Source organism: Eurytemora carolleeae, unplaced genomic scaffold (assembly GCF_000591075.1).
Source record: "Eurytemora carolleeae unplaced genomic scaffold, Eaff_2.0 scaffold95, whole genome shotgun sequence".
In the NCBI taxonomy this organism is placed as follows: Eukaryota; Metazoa; Arthropoda; class Copepoda; order Calanoida; family Temoridae; genus Eurytemora; species Eurytemora carolleeae.
In genome coordinates this window covers 307779-333457 of record NW_019396113.1, presented here as the reverse complement: position 1 = coordinate 333457, position 25679 = coordinate 307779, and the positions used below count along the sequence as shown (strand labels likewise).

The window sequence follows — 25679 nt, the reverse complement described above, 5'->3', positions numbered from 1 at the left end:
GCAAAATTGCAAATGCAATTCACGAATATGATGAATACATTAAATATGCAAACTAAAATATAAGTTTTACTTTCATCATGAGAAAAAATATGATGAAATGTAGGGGGATATCATAGCTCAGTATGGAAAGCGGTTAAATTTCGACATTATAAAATTATCATATCATTAATCTAGTTACTGTAAATATGGTATTAATTCCGGCAGATTAAATTAGTTTTGCAAAAACAGTATAATATTGCAAAATATTTAACATTTAGCAGCAAAACATCTTATTATAATCTAAGAGGACTTTAGATTTAGTTTTTGTAAATTAAGTACCTATGTGACGTCATTAGCACGTATATATAACTACATTATGATTTTGTTTCTTGTATTTGTATTCATTTTTGATATATACTCTTAAAGTTTTTTTTTCTTCTGTTTAATTGTACCATTATTTAAATTGTGTACGTTCACGAAAATAAATAAACAAATAAATATATATATATTGTTTGCTGCTGAAGAATGTTCAACATGTAACATGTCCAGAAATAACCAATTTTAATATACAATAGAACATGTTCTAGACTTATTTTAAGAAGATATATATACAATGTATATATATATACTATATATATATACACCATGTATAAATATACAATATATATATAATGTGCAATCACGCAAAAATTTTGCAAAGTTTATATCAAATATAGTTTCTAAATATATCGAAGATTGTATATATAGTTTGTAAATATATCAAAGATTGTATGTATAGTTTGTAAATATATCGAAGATTTTATACATAGTTTGTAAATATATCGAAGATTGTATATGTAGTTTGTAAATGTATCGAAGATTGTATGTATAGTTTCTAAATATATCGAAGATTGTAGATATAGTTTGTAAATATATCGAAGAGCAAGATGACTTCATTTCTTCGGTTAGTGTGGTCAAAATACTAATAAACAATTTCATGCAATAATTGCGTAAACTAGAAATACACTTGCGTAGACATGAGTATGTTTGCGCACAAACTAACTCAACTGACCATAAACATTAATTGAAAGTATTAAATGCTAAACAAAATTCGAGTTAAAAAATGGACATTTCAACCCTTTTTCACCCATATCCTTAACTCATTCCTCTCAAGTGGTTTTTGTATTAATTTCACGTGAACCTCTTTGCTCAAAAACAAATTGTGAATATCTCTGATGATATTCTTGCATTCAGTGCTGAATAAAATACAAGAGTCAATTATAAGTCGCTGGAAATCAATGAAATCAATGAAAAGATAAATTTTTTGAATTCATGATGTGAATTAATTGTTGCATCTATCTATCTATCTATCTATCTATCTAATTATTTATCTATCTATCAATCTATCTATCTATCTATCTAACTATCTATCTATCTATCTATCTATCTATCAATCTATCAATCTATCAATCTATCTATCTATCTATTTATATATAATATCTATGAGAGAAACTGAGATTTAAGAAAACTTTCTCCAGACGTGTGAAATAAAAGAAAAATGGCGCGGTCTAATAATAAGACGTTGTCATGGTCCGTACACTCAATATCTATCTTTCTATTTATCTATCTATCTATCTATTTATCTTTGTATCTGTCTATCTATTTACCTTTGTATCTGTCTATTTACCTTTGTATCTGTCTATCTATTTATCTATTTATATATCTAACTACGTGTCTGTCTTTCTATATCTCATACGTTAGTTCCAGATTAAGTAATGGTATTATTTCATAAATCTTAAAAACTTTTAATTTATTATTCTATTTTTTCAGATCGTGGAATATCCAGTAAATTCAAGATCAACCCGACTGAATGCAGGAATGACAGAACTAATTAAATATTTTTTATCGTCACTTTTAAAGATACAAAATGCCGGAAAGTTTGCACATGTTTATTTAAGTAACTAACGAATATCTCTAATGAAAGTTTCTTAAAACATATTTATAAACACATGGTGGTCTTGAGATACTGGTAGATTTGAAAATTGCTCTATTGACATAATAATTTGTTCCCCCCCCCCCCTCCTCCTGGAGCTAACCCTGCCCTCCATTAAGTAATGAAAGTTGACATTTCTACTTGATAATGATGGCGTAGGTTAATTAGCTAATATCTAAAATATACAGTTTAAGGAACAACTGCAAGGCTTGACTTCGATTAGTTTTACTTTTACTTTTTTAAAGATGATTATTGAAGTTTAAACGATAACATATTTTTTTGGTATATTCTTAAGTTATAAATATTTACAAATATTTAACTTTTGATGGGGTCTTCCTTAATTTTTATGACTGTTCCCTATTTATTTTTTCATGAACGATGTTGATGATTTTCTTAACCTTAAGAATATTTACTAGCTTTTCAGCTTTTCCCATTATTGACAAAACTGCATAACATCAAATTTGTTCCAAGTATTTCATTGTCCTTTTCAAACTTACTTTGCGAACTGTCAATTATTCTTGATTGATAATTAAACATTAGTATCTGTGGTATAGGGTCGAGCGTGAAGGAGAGTCAGGAGTGTGTATGTTCAATTACGAATGCTTTAAAAGTAAAGGAACTGTGCTCGGTACATGTATTGATGGATTCCTGTTCGGAGCCTGCTGTCGTCTTCCATCAAGTAAAACCAACCTTGTGGACAACTTTGTCGTGAGTAGTTCTAAACCAGAGATAGATACAACCACGCAGGAGTCTGTGTACGCTAGTCAAGAGAGTGATTTAATTAGTATTTTTATAGAAAAACTAAAAAGTCCTGAATCCACCTCTCTTCCATCGATAATACTCGCAAATGGTTCAATTATACCCTTACAATCAATACAACCCCAGGTATAAACTAATCTACAGATTAGGCGATTATATCAATACAATGAAGACGATTTTCGATTTCAATTTTGATGTTTATCAAGCTGCCAAACAGCATGGATAAACAAAAAAAGAAGCTTCTTTTTGATTACTTGTATACTTGACATTTGAAAAAGCTTGTTATCAATCAAAACTTAAATATAAAAGTCGTCTTGATTGTATTGATATAACCGCCTTCCACTGTATATGATTTATAAATGCAGTAATACTAAAAAAACTGTATATTAGGAATATATGAGTAATATGTTTATAAACAGAAAATAGTTTTACTAGTCAACTTATTATATAAAAATGGGCCAGTGTACAGTGAACACTGCACAGTACTCTTTTTTTTAGTTTATTGGACTATTTTAAATCAAAACTTAAGTCTAACAGTCGTCTTCCTATTCCAAAGTTGTATGGTTCTCACTGTAGTTTTAAAAAATTATTTTAGATTCTTGTGATACTTAAACTGACAAAGGAATTGAGTTTTTGCCATTAACCAAAATTTATCAATACTTATATCTTTTAAACCTAATATTGCAAACTTAAATTCATTTGATCTCTCAGAATTCCTAGTTTGAAATAACTAAGGTTTACGACATTGGATAAAAAATATATAAATATTAGAAATCAGAGTTTGTGGCAAAGAATCAATTTAATATATTTGATTTTTTCTGCCCAATTTTCTTGGCCCCCTTATCTACATACGGATAAAATAGTGAAAATAATATTTTAAAAGACCGAAAACTGTTTTGGTTTCAAGCCAAAACTTTTTCCTGCGAGAAATAATCTTTCAATCTTGATTTCTTTTAGATTACAACCTTATCCAACTCCCTCTCAACCTGGCAACATTTAGATCAACTAAATAGCATTCAAGAGGAACAATCTGTATGTTTCTCCGTTGCTTCTTATAAACAAGGAATGATCAAGTCACTTTCGTAGAGAACCCACAAATGAAAATAAACAGTTTATATCTAATTCATTCTTATCAGAAGAAGCTTTCAAGGATGCAATTGTAAATCGGGCATTAGCATCTTTGGATGGAGGCCGGAGGGTTACTTGAATCTACGCGTAACAGTCCCTTTAAGCATTCAAATTCAAAAGAATGTTAAACCAAAAGAAAGATTAAAATCCTTTTGACGGTTGTATTTATCCCCTTGTTTATTGCAGGTTGAATCCACTACGAATCCTCCAGCTACTCTTGATCCCTTCCAATGGATTGATAAATGGACAAGCAAACCCTGGACAATAATAAACAACAACAATAAAAATAATATTTTCAACCAGGATTCCATAAACACTATTCCGTCGGAATCTGAAGAAAAAATCAAGAATAAAGATAAAGTAAATTATGATTTAAAAACAGCAACAACTTCCACTACACCTTCTACAACAACAACCACAACAACTTCAACAGCCACAACTACTACAACAGCCACAACTACTACAACAACACCAACAACTACAACTTCAACAACAACCACTTCAACAACAACAACTACAACCACAACAACTACAACAACCACAACAACTACAACTACAACAACAACAACAACAACAACAACTACAACCACCACAACAACAACTACCACAACAACCATCACCACAACCCAATCATGGGATTATACAAAAGGTAGAATTTGTTTATGTTTCTAAAAAATTTACGAAACAATAATTTTTTGGTCTCCTCTTCTCTTCGATTTAAAGATTTTCATTGATGACTTTATTGATAGCTTTTAAACGTTTTAGATTTAAAGAGGGGAGGGGGGGGGGTCTTCAAGGGGAAAGGGGTGTACACTACATAGTCACTATTTTTCTGAATCTGTGAAGAAATTAGAATATTTCTTCATACACGAGTTTCTAAGTATTCATTCATGGCAAAATAGTAAAGTCATCCAATCTAAAGCTTTTAGACGTGGAGCCGCGCTGTGTTAGGGAGGGGGTGCAGTGACGCCAGGAGCCCCACAAAATGGTCTCCAAGTCTCTGGATTCGCATACCCCAATCCTTTAGAATAGATATTTTCAAAAGTAATGTAAAACTAATTTTAGAAAAAATATTTATTTTTTCTATAGCTAAGCAATTTTTGATATTTAAGAAAACACTGGAAAGCTATTTAAAGATTAAATATTTTCTTTGAACAAAATTATTTATTACTTCTATAATATCTATTCTAACGTTTAAGGGTAGCGTCAGGTCATTTTTAATACTCAATTGCGTAAACATAGACTTGGAGACCATTTTGCTAGACTCATGACGGTCCTGCAACCCCTCCCCTACCTCGCTGTGTGCAGTAAAGCATTCAGTTGTAACATAAACTTAGAATTAAATCTTATTAAGTCATCAAAACGAGGCGCAGTTATGCAACCACAAGGGGGAGACCCGAAGGGGTGACGGGGGTTTGATGGGTGAATGAACAACTTGATCTGTTTGTAAACTCTATCCTTGCATCTATAAACCAGAGTATTCCTGATCTAATAGAAAAGATTAATCAACCTGAGATTTTCTGTAAAATTTTGCTTTTATAAAACTCTGCAATATCTTTTGCATATAAAAGTCATTACAATCTTAAATAGCAAACCAAGCCATTACTAGGGAAAGGGATGGGGAGGGGGTAAGATGTATAATTTGTGGTCATAAGCCGTAAAACTAAGATCACAATCTTTGCCGGACACTCCTCTCTAAAAATTTTTGTTAACATGAAATTATTTGTCAAAAATATTTTCTCTTATTTACAATATTTTTCAAAGTTGGTTTTAAATATCTGTTTTATAGCTCAGAACTTTTAATTTTGAAGAATTAATTCGTTCATAAATACAGGAAAAATACTTATTTATCATTAATCTTTTATAACAACCCTATATGTGCAAGATATTAAAATGCATGAAGTTGAATTAGTAGTACCTAAATACAAAAAAAAGCTTTAGAAAATTATTTTTATTTTTAAAGATTGATTTTTCATTAAACCCAGGTATAAAACAATTTACATGTATAAAAGTAATTATTTCATGAAAACTATTGTAATAATAAATGATAGATAAAATTCTATAAAATTCCATGAAAGTCCAATTTTTTAAATTTTAATATCTCTTCGTGTTTTTTGTATTTGAATTGTAATAGTTAACTATAGGTTGAAATCTATAATTAGTTAACCCCTTTCAATCATTATTTGTCAAAGTTGTCATTTTCAGAACAAATTATTTTTTAATTGTACACAGGCGTGAAGGATTTTGTCAAGCTTATTATCAACATGCTCTTTGCGAAACTTATTTTAAAAAGGTTTGCCTTCCCCGCTTAAAAATACCTCCAAAGTCACAACATTACTGATAAACCTTCGTCACAGCAAAGATTGATGATGATATTCTATTTTTTAATTGGGAAAGTTATGATTTTTAATTATGATTAAAGTAACTTGAGAATTTTTGTCACTCAAACAAAAAATTTCTAAAAGATACCGTTTTGAATATGGGACAGAATTTAATGAATTTGAGCTACGTCGCTGAACTACCTATTGCTGGTTTTTGAATCACCGAACTCAAACTAGGTTTTCCAACGAAATTTTCGTGAAACGAAATTTGCGTAAATGAACGAACGAAATTCATTAGTTTTCGTTCAAAATTTTCGCGAATTTCGATGCATTATCGACGAAATTTTCTCCCTCCTTTTCATTCAATTTTCGTTCGATTAAAATCAAAATCTTTCCATTTCGCATCAAGAAGATTGTAATTTTGCGAGAAAGAATAAGATTTAAAGGTCGAAAATTTCGAACTAATTTCGCGAAAATTTCGAACGAGAGAAGAGATTGAACTAAAATTTGTAAACCCTAATTTAAACTTAAAGATTAAGAAATGGTTTAAGTCGGTGAAATACAGACAACTCTGAAAGATAGCCATTATATTTATAAAAGCCTTGACTTTAAAGTGTCGCAACGGATTGGCCTTTGGTTTTACCTCAACACCTCATTGGTACATTTTTTTGTAGCCCTAGGCATATGCATTTAAAAATGTAACGCACTTGTTTCCAGCTTCTTAGGTCTGATAGGAGTAATTGGCAAAATACTGCTTGATTTTTGCGTGAGAGTGTGCACGACTTGGTTTGCACAGTGCCTTATTCTTTATGTGTTTAGATTGCGGAGTTCGACCTTTGCGAGGTCAAGGTCGAATTGTTGGAGGCGAGAAATCTAACTTTGGAGATTGGCCCTGGCAGGTCAGAACTAAAAAATAAAATTTTAAGATTTTTAAAAAGAGTCGTAAAAATAATTTTTAAAAAGAATAAAAGAGAATTAACACCGACAAATTAAAATCTTTTTAAATGTTATAAAAATTTTAAAAAGCATTTAAGTTTTGAATTTAAATCGAAACTTATTTTATTTAAATAATCAAAAAAGAAATAAACATCTAAATAAAACCAAAAGAAAGCCAGGAAGAATCAGTATCGATCATACTGACGGACGGAAGAAATAAGCAAATTGAATAAAATAAAAATTGAAGCAAAATAATGAATAATGTTGCAAAGGGGGACTTTTCAAAATAATAAAGAAACTAAGTCATTGTCTCAAACTCTGATTTTCCAGTCCCAATTTCCCAGTTTCTTTGAACCCAATGTCGTAGACCTTAGATAGTTTAAACCATGACTTCTATTAGATCAAATAATCTAAGTTTGAAATATCAAAGGTTTACACTTTCAGGTTGCAAATATTTAGGGATTTGAAGCTTTGAGTTTGTGGCAAAGACTTAATTAATTTGCACATTTAAATTGTTAATCTAGGTGCTAGTCAAAGAGAGATCTTTCTTGGGTTTATTCTTGAAAAATAAATGTGGAGGCGTTCTCATCTCAGATAGACATGTACTCACTGCAGCACATTGTCAACCAGGGTATGTACTTTAATCATCTAGACATGTACTCACTGCAGCACATTGTCAACCAGGGTATGTACTGTAATCATCTAGACATGTACTTACAGCAGTACATTGTCAACCAGGGTATGTACTTTTATCATCTAGACANGAAATTGGTTAAGTGGTTCATGAGTTATGATTGGACATACAAACAAACAGAGATTACTACATTTTTATATTTATAGATATAGATTATAGATGCACCCTTTTGAGGTTTATGTTTATTTTTTTGTTTTTAACCCCCTTCTTAGTTTTTTGGTCACCCTTTATTGCTTGATATATATTTACTAAAAGCTCATAACTTTTTCATTTTATCCAAGAATTCGACACAATGAACTTATTTTCGGTGGATTAAAACTGGTATAGCAGTCTATTTACATTCAATATAATTAGGCTTATGTCAAAAGAATATCGACATTTTCGACATAAGACATTGTCAACCAGGGTATGTACTGTAATCATCTAGACATGTACTTACAGTAGAACATTGTCAACCAGGGTATGTACTTTCTAGACATGTACTTACAGCAGTACATTTTCAACCAGGGTAAGTAATTTAATCATCTAGACATGTACTTACAGCAGTACATTGAAAAAATCCTGTAGTCACCCCTGAGTATGGTAGTAGTACGCTGACAATTCGGTGAGAAAGTCTACGATGTAGTATGTCGCATTCGGTGACATTTTTTCCGATATAGTATACTCCTGAGAGGAAGTAGTACGCTGACACTTTGGTGAGAAAGTCTACGATGTAGTATGTTGAATTCGGTGACATTTTTTTCGATATAGTATATTGAATAGGCCAGCCAACTCTTACTCTAACTATAACTCTAAACTGCGACTAAAACTTTAAGATTGTGCTCCATCTATGTTATGGTTCAAGTCCAGTTTCGGTGGCGTTTATTTATAAACAACAATCATACATTTGTACACCCCCACCGAGACTAAGTTTATTTCTGTATTACAGATTTTCTTGCATTCTGAGTTTATCAAATTCTCTAATGGCCTAACCTTACCTTGGTATAATATATATATCTCTTTAAATGTTAATTGTAGAGTTCTATGTATTTGCCTAGATATATTATAATTATAGATTTATTTCGTAAAATGGTAAAATGTAAAATGGTACAATATGATAAGACAAAAACAAGAATAAAGTATAATATATAAATACAGTTTCTAGTCGGAACATAAAAAGTTGGTCATGGTTGCGATCTCATTATTATCAAAGTTGTTTAGAACAAAATTATCTTCTTTAACTTTAAGTAATTCATGAAGAATGGGTAATTTCCATTCTTGGTCCAAAGGAATATGACTGTATATCATATTTTGTTTCACGCAAAATTCGTTTAGATTTCTAGATTGTACATTACAATCTTGTGCAATAGATTCAAGATTTTTATATAAAACAGTTCTTAAATCATGTTTACTTATATCTACTAAAAGTCGAATACATAGCTTATGACAATTTGATAAACTGGTCACAAATTGTAGAAAACGAGTGCATAAAACTGTTTTAATATGAGGAACATTAGAAATGGGCTCAATGAAATATCTATGGGTTTCTCTTGGTAGATCAAATAAAATGCGAATAGCAATGTTCCATGAATTCAGGAGTTTTTGAACATCCCTACTGTATAAATCCCAGAGATTTGAGCCATAGAAATCACAAGTATATATATTATGTTTGCTGTAATTTTTCCGTGTCAACATGTCGCATGTTTATATTAATATCAAGTGTACATTGTCTTATTTTAACGTGTTCATTGTTCTTCTTGAAATTATATTGCATTTTAAATGCTCGTTCCGATTTGTTCATGTATGATTATTATGGTCATTGTTCATTGGTTTATTTTGAACATTGTTTATGCGTATGGGTATGTACTTTAATCATTTAGACATGTACTCACAAGAGTAAATTGATGCCCCTAAATGCCAGAATTATCCAATATTTTCTCAATAATGAACGTGACGTTTTTGCCAGAAGCCCAATTTTTTAGTAAAATATCCATCCGATGAAGTACACACAAATTTTAGTAATCATAATTTTTTTATTCTATTTTGTTCGGTAAAAAATGAATAAATATACCTTGATAAATCTAGCTATGAGACCATTTTTTTGTAAAATATTTAAAATAATCTGTTTCAGTTTACTAGCTTCCCTTCTGGTAGAACTAGGAGAATACGATATATCCGGACCCACCGAATCCATGTCAACGAGAGAAAAAGGGGTAAAATAAAATTTATTTTTATTTTAATTTTATTGATTTAGATTTAACAATTTAATGATTAAAGTACTTCAAGAAATATTATAGTAAAATTTGCTGTATCAAAACAAATTTAAAAAAATTTATTTATTGATTTCTGGAAAATTTCTTCTTTGATCAGCTTATCGAATGATTAATTGATTATTTGATTAAATCATTAAATGAATCGTAACAACCTGAATTGTGTTTAGGTGAAGCGGGTTGTGATCCACAAAGACTACAAGGCGCCAACCTTTGAGAATGATATCGCTATCCTAGAGCTGGAGGAACCAATAGAGCGGCAGCCCCACGTGGTTCCGATCTGTATGCCGCGTATAGATGCTGGGGATTTCCTCGATAATATGGGGATCGTCACTGGTTGGGGTCGTCTTGAATACGGTGAATATCTATATATATAAAGTTGTAATCTCTGTTTGTTTGTCCGATCATAACTCCTGAACCCCTGGACCGATTTGCCTCAAATTTTGAATTGGGGAACCCGGGAGATCCACGGGAATGTTTGGTTTTGAGATTCTAAACTGAGTGGGTCGACTTTTAGAGGGAAAAATAGGTAAAATCGTAATTTACGACAACGCGCGGGTAACCTGGGCTCCCAAGGAAGTACAACAAATAGCTCCGGGTCATTTGAAGTACTAGACCGGTAGACAAATCAAGTTGTACATAATTCAAACTTTACACGACATATTGGGATAGTTCATCAAATTAATCTTCCAGCGACATTAATATAAACAGAGTTATCATAAAAACATGGAACTTTAGAATCCACTTTACAGAATACCTTTAATCCTTTTGTACAGTTGGGCCCACAAACATTTAAACAATTAACAAATAAGCATTTAATGTTGTCAAAGCGAAAATAGTGTTGTCAACAGTCTAAACAATTAAAAATTAACTTAACAAGTGGAATGGATCCGTGTACAGTGTGCACTGCAGCACAATTGTTGTTGTTTCATTGTCCTATTTAAAATCGAAGCATGAGTTTAAAATTCGTCTGCCACATTTGGGGTCTACATCAATTTTTAATAAAAAGACTGTAATTTCGTTTTTGAATTATTTGAATTAATGTTTGCTCACACTGTAATTTCGTTTTTGAATGAATGTTTTCTCACCCTGTAATTTCGTTTTTGAATTAATGTTTGCTCACCCTGTAATTTCGTTTTTGGATAATGTTTGCTCACCCTGTAATTTCGTTTTTGAATGAATGTTTACTCACCCTGTAATTTAGTTTTTGGATGAATGTTTGCTCACCCTGTACTTTCGTTTTTGAATGAATGTTTGCTCACCCTGTAATTTAGTTTTTGAATTAATGTTTGCTACCCTGTAATTTCGTTTTTTGGCATTGAGACTTGTGCAAGGAAATACTGTCAAGTTTGTTTAGTTTTATCTTACTGTTTTACTTGTAAACCGTACCCCGTTATATTTGCTTTTAAAACAGGGATTGTCTAACGGTTTAAAAATTATGGTTTGCAGCTAGAAAGTATAATTTTTTTAATTTTCACTTGCACATATTTATCTTCATCCAGCCATTAGTTCAAACTTGAATGTAATTTAGGATACTAAATAGTAAATACTAAATAAGTATAAATTCGGATTACTTTTTACTAATTTTCTTTAAGATTATAATGTTTTTTCAACAACCCCATTTTCCTTTGCTATGTTCAAAAAGTACGTAAACATTAAAGTACATTTCGTGCAAGAATGTAATGCAAGGAAAGTTAATTTCAGTCGTGTATACTCTGCGTACATATTGAAACCAGTTCTCTCTGGGCGAAATTTGTAAACAAGAATAGATGCATCAGTTTTCGTTTAGTATCCGAGGAGGTTAAAAGCGTTTAATTTTAATAATTTTGATAATTCACATAAAAGTTTCCTATGACCAGAATATTTCATTGATTATTTATGTGAAAGATGGATCCCATGTCAGGCTTCGACATCCGTCTTGTGTTTACATTACCGCCCAGTGACAGTACACTGCAGTACAAAAGATGCGTACACCTCTGAAATAACTTTCCTTGCATTAAATCCTTGATTTCGTGTCTTATTTTTTTCATTTAAATCAAAAAAGTTTTAAGTTGCCGGAAAAGAAAGATTAAACGCAATAAAAGTAAAATTTACTTTTTGATATTTAAAAATATCTGTAAAATATATTTTTGTGGCAGGTGGCGGAGTACCCAATATTCTTCACCAAGTGAGTGTCCCGGTCATCACAAATGATTTATGCCAAGNCCCATTTCATACTTAGCATACCCGATTCATACCGGTACCATTGAAACCTTTATCTGATCAGCAGTCCATGTTTTTCTATCTTACAATTGATAATTTTTATTTGATTTTTTTTTTAATTAGTCCAAGAAAGATTACTTTATCTTCCATATTATTGATCAGATAAAGGTGTTTAAGGTATAATTGTAAAACATGCCTCTCTGTAAGTGGAAGGTCACTTAAAATAGCAAGGACATTTCTGCTAAAAATGTAGAAAAATAAATTCAAACAATTTTCCTTTTTTTGATACAATTTTAATATAGTTTTCTTTATTTTGTTTCCAATCCGTTTCCAATCCTTCATTGAATATACAAACATTCGTAAATATCTAATTCATTGTTATTATTATATACCATTAGAAAAATATAAAATATGATATTTTTTTAATAATTTAAATAATGATAATTAAAGAATTTGACTGAACAATTTTATTTCAGAGAATCCTTTCTGTGTGCGGGGTATGCTGAAGGGAAAAAAGACTCCTGTGAGGTAAAAACTGTTTTCAACATTTTTTTTTATTTCTAAACGTTGAAAAACACATTAATAGTTTTTTTATGAATTAAAATGTGATTTATTAATTCTAGGGAGACAGTGGCGGACCCTTGATGTGGCAGGCAGAGGATGGAAGGTTGGTTCTTAATCTTGAACATGGCAATAACCATGACCGTTACAATGAACACGAGAATGACCATTACCATTACATTACAATGACCATGACCATGACCATGACCACGACCATTACTAATACCATGACCATGACCATTACTATGACCAAGACCAAGACCAAGACCAAGACCAAGACTAAGATCATTACCACTACCATTACCATTACCATTACCATTACCGTTACCATTACCATTACCATTACCATTACCATTACCATTACCATTACCATAATGATGAGTAAAATCATGACCACAATTCAGACCAAAACACGTATTCAGACCATGACGAAACTAAGACTACTTGGTGTTGAAGACGAGTATTACCATGACCATGACCGTGACCTCTCTTATCTAGATGGATTCTAATGGGTACAGTCAGCCATGGTATAAAGTGTGCATACCCAAACCTACCTGGAGTATATATGAGGATGACCCATTACCGACCTTGGATAGAAAAGGTCACTGGTGTGTCTTTCCAGTCGCCGTAACGGTCACGTTTTAGAGGTCACGTGATTAGTGTTACGTGGTTCATTGCCCGAATGACCGGTTCAAAAACATTAATACCGGACATAGTTAAAAGTTTCTAAGTCAGTGTACATGATATTGTACAACGTGAAATGTACCAATTAACTCCTGTGCAATAGACGAGAACGTGAAAATTACTGTTATTGTTACAAAACCAGCCAGTGAATACAAAACCCAGTTTAATAAATTTCTTTACAATCATTTAGTAGTTTAAATAAATTAGTTCAATGTTTTATTACTTTTTTTACAACACAAAATGGCAAATGCCTTTTTTAACGTGGTTCTTGCACTCTTGAAAACCACAACAGTCACAGAGAAACAGGGTTGAAACATGACATAAACCACATTTTGATTTTGAGGCCGTTTATACCAATACGGAATAGGGTTTTAGGGTTCTCTATGTACTTAATATAACATAAACTATACGTTTGAAGACAGGAATGTACTTTGTCGAAATCATTAGTTAAGACTCCCCAAGAGTTGAAAAGATAAAATCCGGGAAGGATAAAAGGAGAATTCAGGAGTCAGTTGGACAGGAACAAGGAATAAGAGAAGATACTCAATCTTGCTTTATTTGTATCCGAAAGCATCAGTAAATATATAATCCACTATATAGTACAACAGCATGAAATCAATAAATAAACAAACAAATTTTAAACTCTCCAGAAGAAACGTTCTACGGATTGCAGCTTCCATGCTAAATCAAAAATCATTAAAAAGAGAACTAAGGGACGACATTGAAATCAACTTTTTTACAAGCTTTTGTATTTTTAAATGATCCATTATTAAATATTTCTGTAATCAAGATGAAAAACAGAAGTGCAGTTTTCGGTGTTATAAAAACAATGTTTAAGAAAAGGCTAAAATAAAGTTTATTCTTTTTTAGTTTATAATCCTAAGCGATGTCAAAAACAACTTTGATTTCTGAAGAGTTATTAGCATGAAAAGTTTTTTTTTAAACTATAGTGTACTTTATCATTATTACACACTTCATTGTGAATTTCATAATAAACGTACTAGAAAGTAATCATCGTGCTATAATGTTAAATTAGCTGTACATTATAGCATGTGTGTCGTAAAGTTTTGGTTCCCGGATGTTCCTAAAAAATTTAGGATTTTTACAAAACAATTCTTTCAAATGAAATGAAATTAGTAATGAAATGAACTTTATATTTTGTCTTCTGCTTTGTTTTATTTTGCCAAACAAATTTTTTGGATGCAAGTTACGTTTTTTTCATAAAATGTCCTGAAAAATATCTTATTAGGTTTTTAAAAGATTTTAACAAGCATTGAGATCTATTCATTGTTTATAATAAAGCTCAAAGGGACTGTATATTCTTAATATTTGATTGATTTATTGAATAATTGATTTAGTATACGTGATTTCAAGTGGCATTACATTTTAAGAGTTACATTACCAATTCACAATAGTACTCTTCAAACTTTTTTAATGGATAGTTTTCAATCGTAATTTCAACACACTGTAGTTTCAGTAGAAGTAAATATTTCAATTTACTGTTTGGCCCCGAAATAAGGATGTATCTCTTATTGGATAATGAGATAGATAGAAAGATAGATGATACTGCCATGCAATTTCTATTGGTTCAGAATAAACAACAAACACATGACTGAACCCTGATTATGGAGAAGACACAAAGAAGGATAATGACAACATCTTCCTAATACCAGAAAACTGGAAAAAGAAGACGACATTAAAACTATACTAAAGTTTATCTGATGTTTTTACAATCAATTAGTTTTACCATTTGACATATTAAATCACTTATTCAGTAAAACAGGTCTGTTTACACTGTAAAATAGATGTCAGGGGCGTACAAAAGCATTTATGATGAGTGAGGCACAATGTGTGCCTCCCTCGGCAACATTGTGCCCCCTTTAAAACCCCTTTAAAAAAAATATTAGTACCTTTTTTAACTATGTAAACTATTCGATCATATTTATACTTCCAGCTAACAAGTGTTAATAAATTATTTATGTAATTTTCTTATGTGGACTCTGCAGACACTCCCTGTGTTACTGTGTTCATTGGACCATATAAAGTCATAACTTGAGTCTAAAAGCCGTCTACCTATTTCAAATTTTTCTGATTCTCAAGGTATATTTAATACAACAAAGGGCTCTACTCTACAGTACCGTAGTGAATTGGTCCTGTTATTCTTTTAATTAAAATTAGCAATATTCTCTTTAAACTTGTTTAAATACTACCTATTTATTAAATTCGTCCTCTGGAAGTGTCGGAAGAGAACTTATTCTAAACTCTTCACTCACACTGGAAACAACATTTTAGGATTAAAATCAAATTTTTACCTGTTTACACATTTGAAAGGTTTTCTACAGCTAATCTCACATATAAGGATACAAAACAAGAGCGCATGAAATGTCGTCTTAAATTTATTTTAAAGTTAATGACAGCTGTTATGCTTTAGCATTGTTCCACACATGAAGAAAGCTGCTCAGATGTTCGCAGCTTCCAAGGGTTGAATAAGATTTATTGAAATATATCGAAATACCCTTTTTGAGAGTCGTATTTTTTTGATAATTCTTAAGAAACTACTTTTTATTTTATTTCCAGGTAAATTAATAGCCCTGAAATGTGCAGGACAGCAAAAGAATCAATGCCCGTCGTCGTCGTCATCGAGTACAGAGGTATGTGTGTTTAAACTGTTAAAACCCCGCAATTGTGTTAAGTTGAAAATTCAAGTGTGCACTGTGCAGTATTGAGTTCAGACTGTACGTAAGTCAATACAGCGCGCACTTGAATTTGCAGCTTCTACTTCAAGCGTGTTTCGAGAAGTTGACTGAACACATGGCACACATATCTCTGTACATGAGGAACACATGGCACACATATCTCTGTACATGAGGAACACATGGCTCACATATCTCTGTACATGAGGAATACATGGCACACATATCTCTGTAAATGAGGAACACATGGTACACATATCTCTGTACATGAGGAACACATGGCACACATATCTCTGTACATGAGGAACACATATCTCTGTACATGAGGAACACATGGCACACATATCTCTGTACATGAGGAACACACAAATGTTTACCGTTGAAAATATCGGGCATTGCTCTCTTTGGATAGAGGGTCACTTGAAATAATGCTTATAGTCCGTTTTAAATGACTTTTCTAAGCTTTCTAATTTCAATCTTATTTCGAATTAAACAGAATTTAATTGAAGATTTTTATCAGCAGAACAAATGTATAAACTCTAACACATGCTATGTTTGCGAAAGAATCGAGGAAAGCAAAGATGATTTTACAAAGAAAAGACTAAAAGATTAAAAAGAGTGAAAGGTATAATCAAACATAAAGAATGTCAAAAATTGGCTTGAATTAAAAAGATGATGAAAAATGACTGTTTTGCGTAAAACCTACACCTTTTCCACAACCCATAAAGTCTAATTTATTTTTTTAAACATTTCAAATAAATCTATCATTATTATTTCTAAAAGTTGTTAGTTTAAAATCGAAAAATATTAACAATCCACCACTAGTTTATATTAAATATAATGTAAACAATAAATATGTAACTTTCCTTATCCTTTCCTTTCCTTTTCATTTTATTTCTATTTTTACATTTTTTTTATAATTGGGGAGAAATATTCCCACAATCTCTATTTTTGGAGGTTTTCAAATATGTTTTCCTTAAACACTTAATTTTGTAAGTTTTTGTTATATTTCATATATATAAATAATTACTTACTTAAACTTAATTACTTTCTTACATTCTTACTACAATGATCTTTTAAATCCCTTTTCCAAACATTACCTAGCACTAGGTGTATTAGGGGGTGTCGGGAGGGGCTCGTCAAAATCATCCTCCAAAACAATACTAAAATATTTCACATATTACAAAGACGACATTTTTAAACTACTCTCCAACGATACTTGGCCGTTGTGTGAGTTTAACATTTATAGCTGAGGCGCTAGGCTTTACCTATATTACTTGTATGTATCTCCGCCGTTTACCCTCGCTTGGTATTAATATATGTACTAGATTTAGTATATTATAGAAGATTCAAAGAAACATTTCCAAAATTTTAAAAGGTTTGCGAATGCTATAGAAATAGACATAAAGGAATCCGAACTAATTCCAACTCCACCTACCTCTCTTAGCCATGAATATCTGTAATTTTAGAATTAAAAATAATTTTAGCTCGGAAACCCCTTAGCTCAGTTCCTCTTGGTCGGTTGAGCGGGGTAGCAGATTGCACCACAGTCTGTATTTAAAAGGTTTGGTATCATAATTGATTCACAATTAGTATCCTTTAGCAGAATAAGTGATGAGTAAGAATATGTTTGGAATGAGATAAGTTTCAGGCATTTTCTTGTCAGTATCTTATTAATTTTATGAAAGTAAAAAAACACACGCAACCGTCGAATTCTTAAATTGAAAATACCTCATTACTCTGGAGGAGTTCTTAATTTCTTTTCTAGGTTTGATCTGAACTTCTTCTTCTGTATTGGTGATATCAGATAGGCTGACACGGTTTGGAGTTTCGGATTCATCAAACTCTTTAAATAAAACAACATCGTTAAGTTTAACCAAGAACTTTGGAGATACCAAAAGAATATATGAAATGTCGTTTTCCAAACCTACCGATAATGGAACGATGCAAGTTATTAATGGAATAATTATATAGAGCTCTTCAAACTTTTCCCGCATATTTAATAAATATATTTATATATTTTTACAATTACTGAAATTTAAGCGTAATAGCATAAAAATAGCCTGAAAATAGCAAAAAAATTGTCAAGACGACATTTTATAAATTCTTTCTACATCTCCGACTAAATGGGTTAAACTGTATAAACGCAAAGTACTATTAAACTCATTTCACGTGACAGATGTCAAAAATATTACTTTAGTAAAACAAGCTAATTTCTCATTATTTTTTTACAGGGTTGCCGAAAAAAAAGATGTTCGTACATACATTTGTATACCTGGGAAATAGTCGTTGAAAGTATCCGTTGATTTATCTGGGACATTGTCAGTTTCCAGCTTAAGCTGATCAAGAATATCATCAAGAGTGTCAACATGAATAGTCTCCGTGTTAACTGCTACTGCTTCAGAAGTGTCTGGTGCTACATCTTCTGCAATATCATCCTGAAATAAGTAATCATGAAAACAATCCAACATTAAGAACATGTTTATCTTTCATATACATCTTTCGTTAAATTTTGCTTGTCTTTCTGTGTGTATGTTTGCATTCAATAAACGTCGAAACGACTGAACCAATCGGACCCTTTTTTATGGTATTTCACATGACCCCAGAGGATGTGTATTGCAAATTTAAAAATTTGTTGCAAACGGTGCTAGAAAAAGGGGTATGAAAAAGTGAAAATTCTCCAAAGAACGCTGAATAATCTGCAATCTTTTACATTTTTAAATTTTCATAGTTTGCGAAGTTAAATGAATATGCCTTATATTGATATGATAAATTTGCTTTAGTAATTTTAAAATTCTTCAACAATTTTTGACCGGAAAGTGTAATAATTACCTTTTTCTTTTCAATTGATTGTTTTTGAAGTGTTGTCATTTGAAATCTGAAATAATATTGATAGTTCAATTTAAATTTATTTCTATTTATAAAATTCGATTATTACTACTTACTATGTCTAATAAAACCTGTTAAATCCGACAAAAATGTCAACGTTTTAACTTTAAATATAGATTTAAATTCTGATATAATTAGGTTAACTGTTAATCTTACTTTTTTAGTGTTGAAAGTTTTTGTTTACTCCTTCCAAATGTTGATGTCGTTTTTCTAAATTGAAATACTTAAGGTTTAAATATGAATATCAATTAGTTTAGCTTACATGTCATGATGTAATCAAAGAATTGCTCGATACTCTTTTCCTGTGCTTTTATCAATTTTGAGAAGAAAAAAGATAGATAGAAATCCTTAACTCACAAAAATAAAACTAGGATTTAGGGTTTTCATTATTTTATCTTTGATATTGTTTTTATAAAACTAGTTTCTAGAAGTTCAATTATATATGTCACATTATGATTTATACCCAAATTCTTTTCTCTTTATCTTTAGTATTCTATATACAGGGTGTCCCACATCACATTAGATCGTTTATAGCTCTAAATTGAGATTAAAGGTACTAATAAAAAATAAAAATAAAACATTAAAAAAATGTATAGGTTTTCCGAGTATTATTTTGTATTTTGGCGTTAAAGCTTGGAGATAATCCAATATGATATGAGATGGGACGCTCTGTATATATATATATATATATATTCAAGCAGAGTAAATCCCAGATTTTTGAAGACCAAAATAAAAATTTTAAAATGTCGCCTTGAAAATTATTCTGTGATAAATGCCGCTGAAGTTTATATAAACAAGAGGTTAACGGAAGCTGTCTTGTATTTTTCTAGATGTCAAAAGAATACATGTTTTAGTTAACAGAAACATTACTCTACTAAAAGCCGTTCTGAAAATTCTTTCTTTGTTTCCAAAACTCTAATAATGCATTGTTTTGCACGGTAAACAAAATGTAACTAAGGTGAAATAAAAATTTTCCACTACTGTTCAGATGTTAGAAAAATATTCAAAATGTAAAAACCCTATCCTTCCAAGTTATACAAATAGTTTCAAATATATATCATTGAAACATCAAAGCTCAAAATTTAAAAGAGTATCGTTGAACGAAACTATCGAGTTTCTTTTTGGGGTCTTAACATTTTGTAGATTTTGATTTAGAACATTTGAAAAAAGTGGAGAATATGAAGAAGCTAAATGAAAAAATATTTTATAACAAAAATATTGATATCCACAAAACTGTCTAAGCCCATTCGTAAAACTGGTTTTCATAACGATACCCTGTCGTAAGTTTTGGCCTCAGTCAGATGAAAGCATGCACATTCTCCCAAGTACTCTGCAGACTAGGGCCAGAGCCCAGAACTTATTAATTCGGATCTCAGAGGTTCTGACGCTACTCTGCATAGCTCTGATTTGACTGGGGCTGCTATGAGTAAGTATATTTAAAGCAGTGCATTTCAATAGAATAAATTAGATTAAAACCTGTTTGTTCCAAATCCATCCGTAGACAATGCTTTAGAAGACCTACTACTTTTTCTTTCATCAGATCCGCTTTAAATAAATTGAATAAATCCTTGACAAAACATAAACGTCAAGAAAATTTCTTGACAAAACAAGTTATGAAGAAATAATTCTTACCCTTCCGATCCAATATCTATAATGCTGTCAGGTCTAGCGATGTATGTACATCTAAACATGCTTAATAAAGTACATAATAATAGAGATAGGATGTACATAATTTCAGGGATATGATGTACATAATTTCTGGAATATTATGAACATAATTTCAGGGATAGGATGTACATAATTTCTGGAATAAATTTCAGGGATAGGATGTACATAATTTCAGGAATATGATGAACATAATTCCAGGAATATGATGAATATAAGTTCAGGAATATTATGAACATAATTTCAGGAATATGATGAACATAATTTCGGGAATATGATGAACATAATTTCATAGATATTATGAACATGATTTCAGAGATATTATGAACATAATTTCAGGAATGTGATGAACATAATTTCAGGAATATGATGAACATAATTTCAGGAATATGATGTACATAATTTCAGGAATATGATGAACATAATTTTAGGAATATAATGAACATAATTTCAGGAATATGATGAACATAATTTCAGGAATATGATGAAGATAATTCCAGGAATATGATGAGCATAATTTCAGGAATATGATGAACATAATTTCAGGAATATGATGTACATAATTTCAGGAATATGATGAACATAATTTCAGGAATATAATGAACATAATTTCAGGAATATGATGAACACAATTTCAGGAATATGATGAACATAATTCCTTAGTAATGGTAGTTTCACCATGGAGCGTTTATACTTTGGAATTCCATCCTAAACAAAATCTTTGTCAAAAATCTGAAATTTGATTTAAGACAATTTTTAATTTAATTTTTGTTGGAAAAAGGAATATTCAGAAACATTAAAAGTGGACGCCGCCAAATCACATATTACTTTATCGTGAATTTCATAATAAACGTCCTATAAAGTAATTATCGTGCTATAAAGTTAAATTAGCTGTACATTATGGCACGTGTGCTATAAAGTTTGATTGGCTCCCGGATTCTCTCCGAAAAATTTAGGATATTTACAAAATATTCTTTTCAATTGAAATACTTCTGCTTTGTTTCAAAGCTTATTTGATCTATAGAAACATCCATTGAAAGTTCACAAACGTTTCATAAAATTACCTAAAACACTATTATTTTGGCACGAAATTTAATCTAAAAAGGGTGGAACCTTCTCGATAAGAGAAAATTTCTAAATAGTTATTTAAAACGTTTTAAAACTAATAATTTTGGTTTATTTCAGGATTTCTCTATAACTTTGTCTGGAGTTCAACCCCTATCCAATAAGCGTAAAAAAGGTGTGGCAACTCTCATGGCCCAAGGAAAGGTGTAATTTTAAAAAGTATCCTAGGAAAAAAATGTCGACATTTATTACTTTTAAAAATGAACCAATTTAAACAAAAAAGAAACACAAATTTAGAACAAGTTTTAGTGACGACTTTCAGTGCAACTGTTAAAAGCTAAAATAGTTAATGGGAGAAGCCTAGATTGTATGAAACTTCTTTAAATAAATAAGAATAAAATACCCGATTCTTTAAACATTTTCTAGCTGTGATTTAGCTGCGATTTCCCAGGCTAGCTAGGCGAGGAAGTCACAGCTAAAGCATAGCTAGAAAATGTCTAACGAATCGGGAAAAATACTCTACGGATTGACCCCAAGAAGTGAAACGTATTCAATGACCTATTTGAATGACGAGTTCGTGGTGTACAAGGGGTTGTACAATTTTCAGCTTTACAGTCAATCTGCATCAGAGATAATCGAGAGTCTGCATTAGCGATCTATTGCCTTGTGTATATATCTATGCATAAAACCCTTTAAAAGTCTAAAAACATTAAAAGTTTCAGAATTTTTTTTGACACTCATGGGTAGCCTGGGGGTGACATAGGGGGGGGGGGTGTTTTAACATAAATGAAGAACATTAATAGATTTTTTACCTTCCAAGGACTCTTTTCCATTTCCATAGTTTGTGTCATATGTCTTATAACTGGAGTTCTAATACAGGTTAATTTATCTAAATATTGATTATAAAATAACAATGATAAATTCAGTAAAACCAATATCAAATTACAAATTTTTCAAGATTAACATATTCCACACTCTTAATTAAAAACTTAAAAAAGTGAAATTAATGACAAAAAGTCACTTTATAAACGATTTATAGTTGCACTTTAAGCGATTTTAAATCGTTATTTTTGAAGTAAAAAAACTTCATAATGGACGACTAAAAGTCGCCTGATTTGCATCTTTAAATCGTCTAATAACGATTAGTAGGCTAGTAGCTGCATTTTAAATGATCTTAAATCTTTTTCTTTGAAAAAGAAATATTTTCATTTTTGACGACTGAAAGTCGCCTAATAAGCGATTTAAAATCGCCTATTTTCATGTAGGTACTCAAAAACCGCGGTTTATTAACCAGCTGATGGGTAAGGTTGATTCTCATTTTACATTTAGTTAGTTTACGAATTCCATATGCTCAGTTAGCCTGTTCATTTCTGATTGCGACAAATTGTCATATGTGATTGTTTGAAAAAAAAACAGAGGCTTTCACAGAATTTGGAGTAGAATTAAGATTTGGAAACTATATTATTCTGATGCAATATAAGCGATTTTTTGTTGTAAATAAGCGATTTTTTGTCGAATTTAATTGATTATTTGTCTTTTTTGTTTAAAGATTTTTTATCGCCTGAAGCCATCCAACTTTAAAACCCAATTAGGTGACTTAATTTAATTTGAATTTTTTAATTTAGAGTATACAGATGTTACGTATGCAATTTAATATTAACTAGGCTTTTAAAGCACTTCGCGCTCCATTTCCTGAATATAATTTTAGGTTTAGCTGTTCCTCTAAAGTCGGCCATTTTATATTATTTTCAAATTTTGGTGTATTTTCATTTCGAATTTGTGCATTATCAACAAAAAAAATCAAACTATTTTCAAGGAATTTTTTTCTCCAATTTTGATGTTCCATAAACCTTACCTTGGTTCATATGAGGTCCCACAAAAAAATTGGGTCCGATCTGTTCAGCTGTTTTGACGGTTATTGGATACAAATCGGACAAACAGACAGAAAGACAAACAAACAAAATTAATAATATATATAAAAGAAGAAGGGACTGTAAGCGTAGGTTCATGAATTTGACACTGCATTTAAAAATCCGATTTACAGGGAACCCTTAAACCTTTATGTGATCAATAATGTGGTATATACGTCGTTTTTATAGCTGACAAAAGTGTTTAATTCAGTTAATTTCTCCATTTTTTCTGAAGTAAGAAATCCGCAACCCCACTTTAGAAAAGAAACCACAAATGAAAATATTTTTTTTAAAAACAAAAACATGGATGTCATACATTATTAGACAAAGTATTTTATTGTACCATTGTGAATCGTACATACCAACCTATCACTGGAGGATCGGATTAGGCTTGTTAAGATGGATTTTTTTATCACAAATAATATTAAATGACATTTCAATCGGCGAGTGTTTCAGGTTGTTTGACATCGCTTACCTGCCTGAAATGAAACTCTTATTTTCCGATCCTTATATCTTTGGAATCTGATGTAAACCTTATATATCAATAACGTTCACGATCAGACCTATTAGAATTTACAGATTTAAAATTTGAAAGGCACAATGACATCAAGGTCAACATATTTCAGGATTAAAAGATTAGAGTTTTAGGCAATTGTTCAGTTCGTTTCGTATGTCAATTTGTATTCTTTTTGTATAAGCCCTGATTTAACTCTTTGGATTTGGAATTTGTGTTTTCTTTAAAAAGCCCACAAATAGATCTTGTCAGGCTGCATGTGTTGCATAAAACTTTACATTCGGTAGTCCAGACTAGACAGTACGACTGAATGCATATACAGTACATGTTGTACTGGCTTATAGATTGGGGTACCTGTAGATTGTTATTTTTTACAGTTTATAATCTTTATCTAACCTAATGCTGCTTTGTTCTTCTTTTCTTCTTGAATATAAACCTGTAAAAACAACAGAATACATCATCGAAAAACACTTATGACTAACAATTGATTAAAAGGACTGTAAACGTATTTTCAAATGACCCTCCATGTCCGATCTACAAAAGTACCCTTAAAAGCTTCTTCCATCTATCCATATCAATGTTTTGTTTTGAAAAATTTTCATTTTCTCTGCACAAGTGAATTGCGCATTTCTTACTTTTGAAACTTTGGAGAAATTATCAGAATTAAATAATTAACAAGCTCAAAAAACGACGTTATCTTCCACAATCTTGATCACATTAGGGTTCAAAAGGGTACCGTTGAATATCGGGCATGCTCCTCTTATTTAAAGGGAGGCTCACATGAAATTACAATAAATTACAATTCGACAGTTTCTGTAAAGAAGGGTCTGTATTAAAAAAGATCTCAGAATAATGTATTGTCACACTGGAAGATTCAAGAAGAGGAATCTTAATATATATATACTCGCTATAGGGACTACATATACATTTTAGAGTGACCGTTCATTTGAAGAATGGCATGTCTGATATTCTTGTTTTTCTGTTTTAAAAATACGTGTCAATTTATTTAATTTTTTAAGAAGATATATATTTACTAACTTATCTCTAGTAGAACCTAAGAGTATAAATATTTGTTGACTTATCTCTAATAGAACCTTAGAGTATAATTATTTACTGACTTATCTCTAGTAGAACCTTAGAGAATAAATATTACTGACTAATCTCTAGTAGAACCTAAGAGTATGAATATTTACTGAATAATCTCTAGTAGAACTATGAACCTGAAGAGTTAACTGTTGAATGTTTGATGCTAGAGTGTCCAGGGAATCAGACAAAAGGTTTAACCCTTCGTCTAAACGGGATGTACTCATCGTCAGACTAAATCATATACAACAACATTAAACTTTTTTAGTATTAAAGACATTAAGTCGAAGCTTAAAACTTTAGACAAAGAAATTGAGTCTTTGACACAATCTCAAATTGTCTAATTCCTATATCTTTGCAACCTGATGGTGTACA

At 31.0% G+C, this 25679-nt stretch overlaps 2 protein-coding genes across 4 annotated transcripts; one reads left to right on the top strand and one right to left on the bottom strand.

The window, feature by feature from the left end:
* The first annotated feature begins 1792 nt into the window (after positions 1-1792).
* LOC111695287 (serine proteinase stubble) lies at positions 1793-13704 on the top strand. Its single transcript, XM_023464545.1, has 14 exons — positions 1793-1834; positions 2506-2836; positions 3668-3742; positions 4025-4088; positions 4404-4487; positions 6979-7058; positions 7620-7726; positions 9900-9981; positions 10209-10395; positions 12177-12258; positions 12448-12453; positions 12717-12768; positions 12864-12907; positions 13300-13704. The coding sequence occupies exons 2-14, from the start codon at positions 2537-2539 to the stop codon at positions 13430-13432; spliced, it is 1296 nt and encodes a 431-aa protein (XP_023320313.1). The 5' UTR covers positions 1793-1834; positions 2506-2536; the 3' UTR covers positions 13433-13704.
* LOC111695301 (uncharacterized) lies at positions 10321-25679 on the bottom strand. 3 transcript variants are annotated; one of them, XM_023464565.1, is made up of 14 exons: positions 25442-25679; positions 24618-24657; positions 22610-22686; positions 21391-21440; positions 20700-20732; positions 20544-20612; positions 19224-19277; positions 19011-19056; positions 18454-18616; positions 17910-18024; positions 17279-17341; positions 15696-15759; positions 14487-14569; positions 14026-14166 (listed from the first exon to the last, which is right to left on the bottom strand). In XM_023464565.1, the coding sequence occupies exons 1-12, from the start codon at positions 25529-25531 to the stop codon at positions 15696-15698; spliced, it is 864 nt and encodes a 287-aa protein (XP_023320333.1). In that variant the 5' UTR covers positions 25532-25679; the 3' UTR covers positions 14026-14166; positions 14487-14569. The 3 variants fall into 3 exon arrangements, with proteins under 3 accessions (XP_023320335.1, XP_023320333.1, XP_023320334.1); XM_023464567.1 differs by lacking the exons at positions 14026-14166; positions 14487-14569 and adding an exon at positions 10321-10403; XM_023464566.1 differs by lacking the exon at positions 14487-14569.

Excerpts from the sequence above, each read along its gene's own strand:
- LOC111695301 (XM_023464567.1), bottom strand. The coding sequence starts at position 25,531 with ATGAGTACATCCCGTTTAGACGAAGGGTTAAACCTTTTGTCTGATTCC. Across the intron at positions 20,613-20,699 it reads ATAGATATTGGATCGGAAGG|CGGATCTGATGAAAGAAAAA; the intron begins GTAAGAATTATT and ends ATTTATTTAAAG. Across the intron at positions 18,025-18,453 it reads TTTCAACGACTATTTCCCAG|AGTTTGATGAATCCGAAACT; the intron begins GTATACAAATGT and ends TTTTATTTAAAG.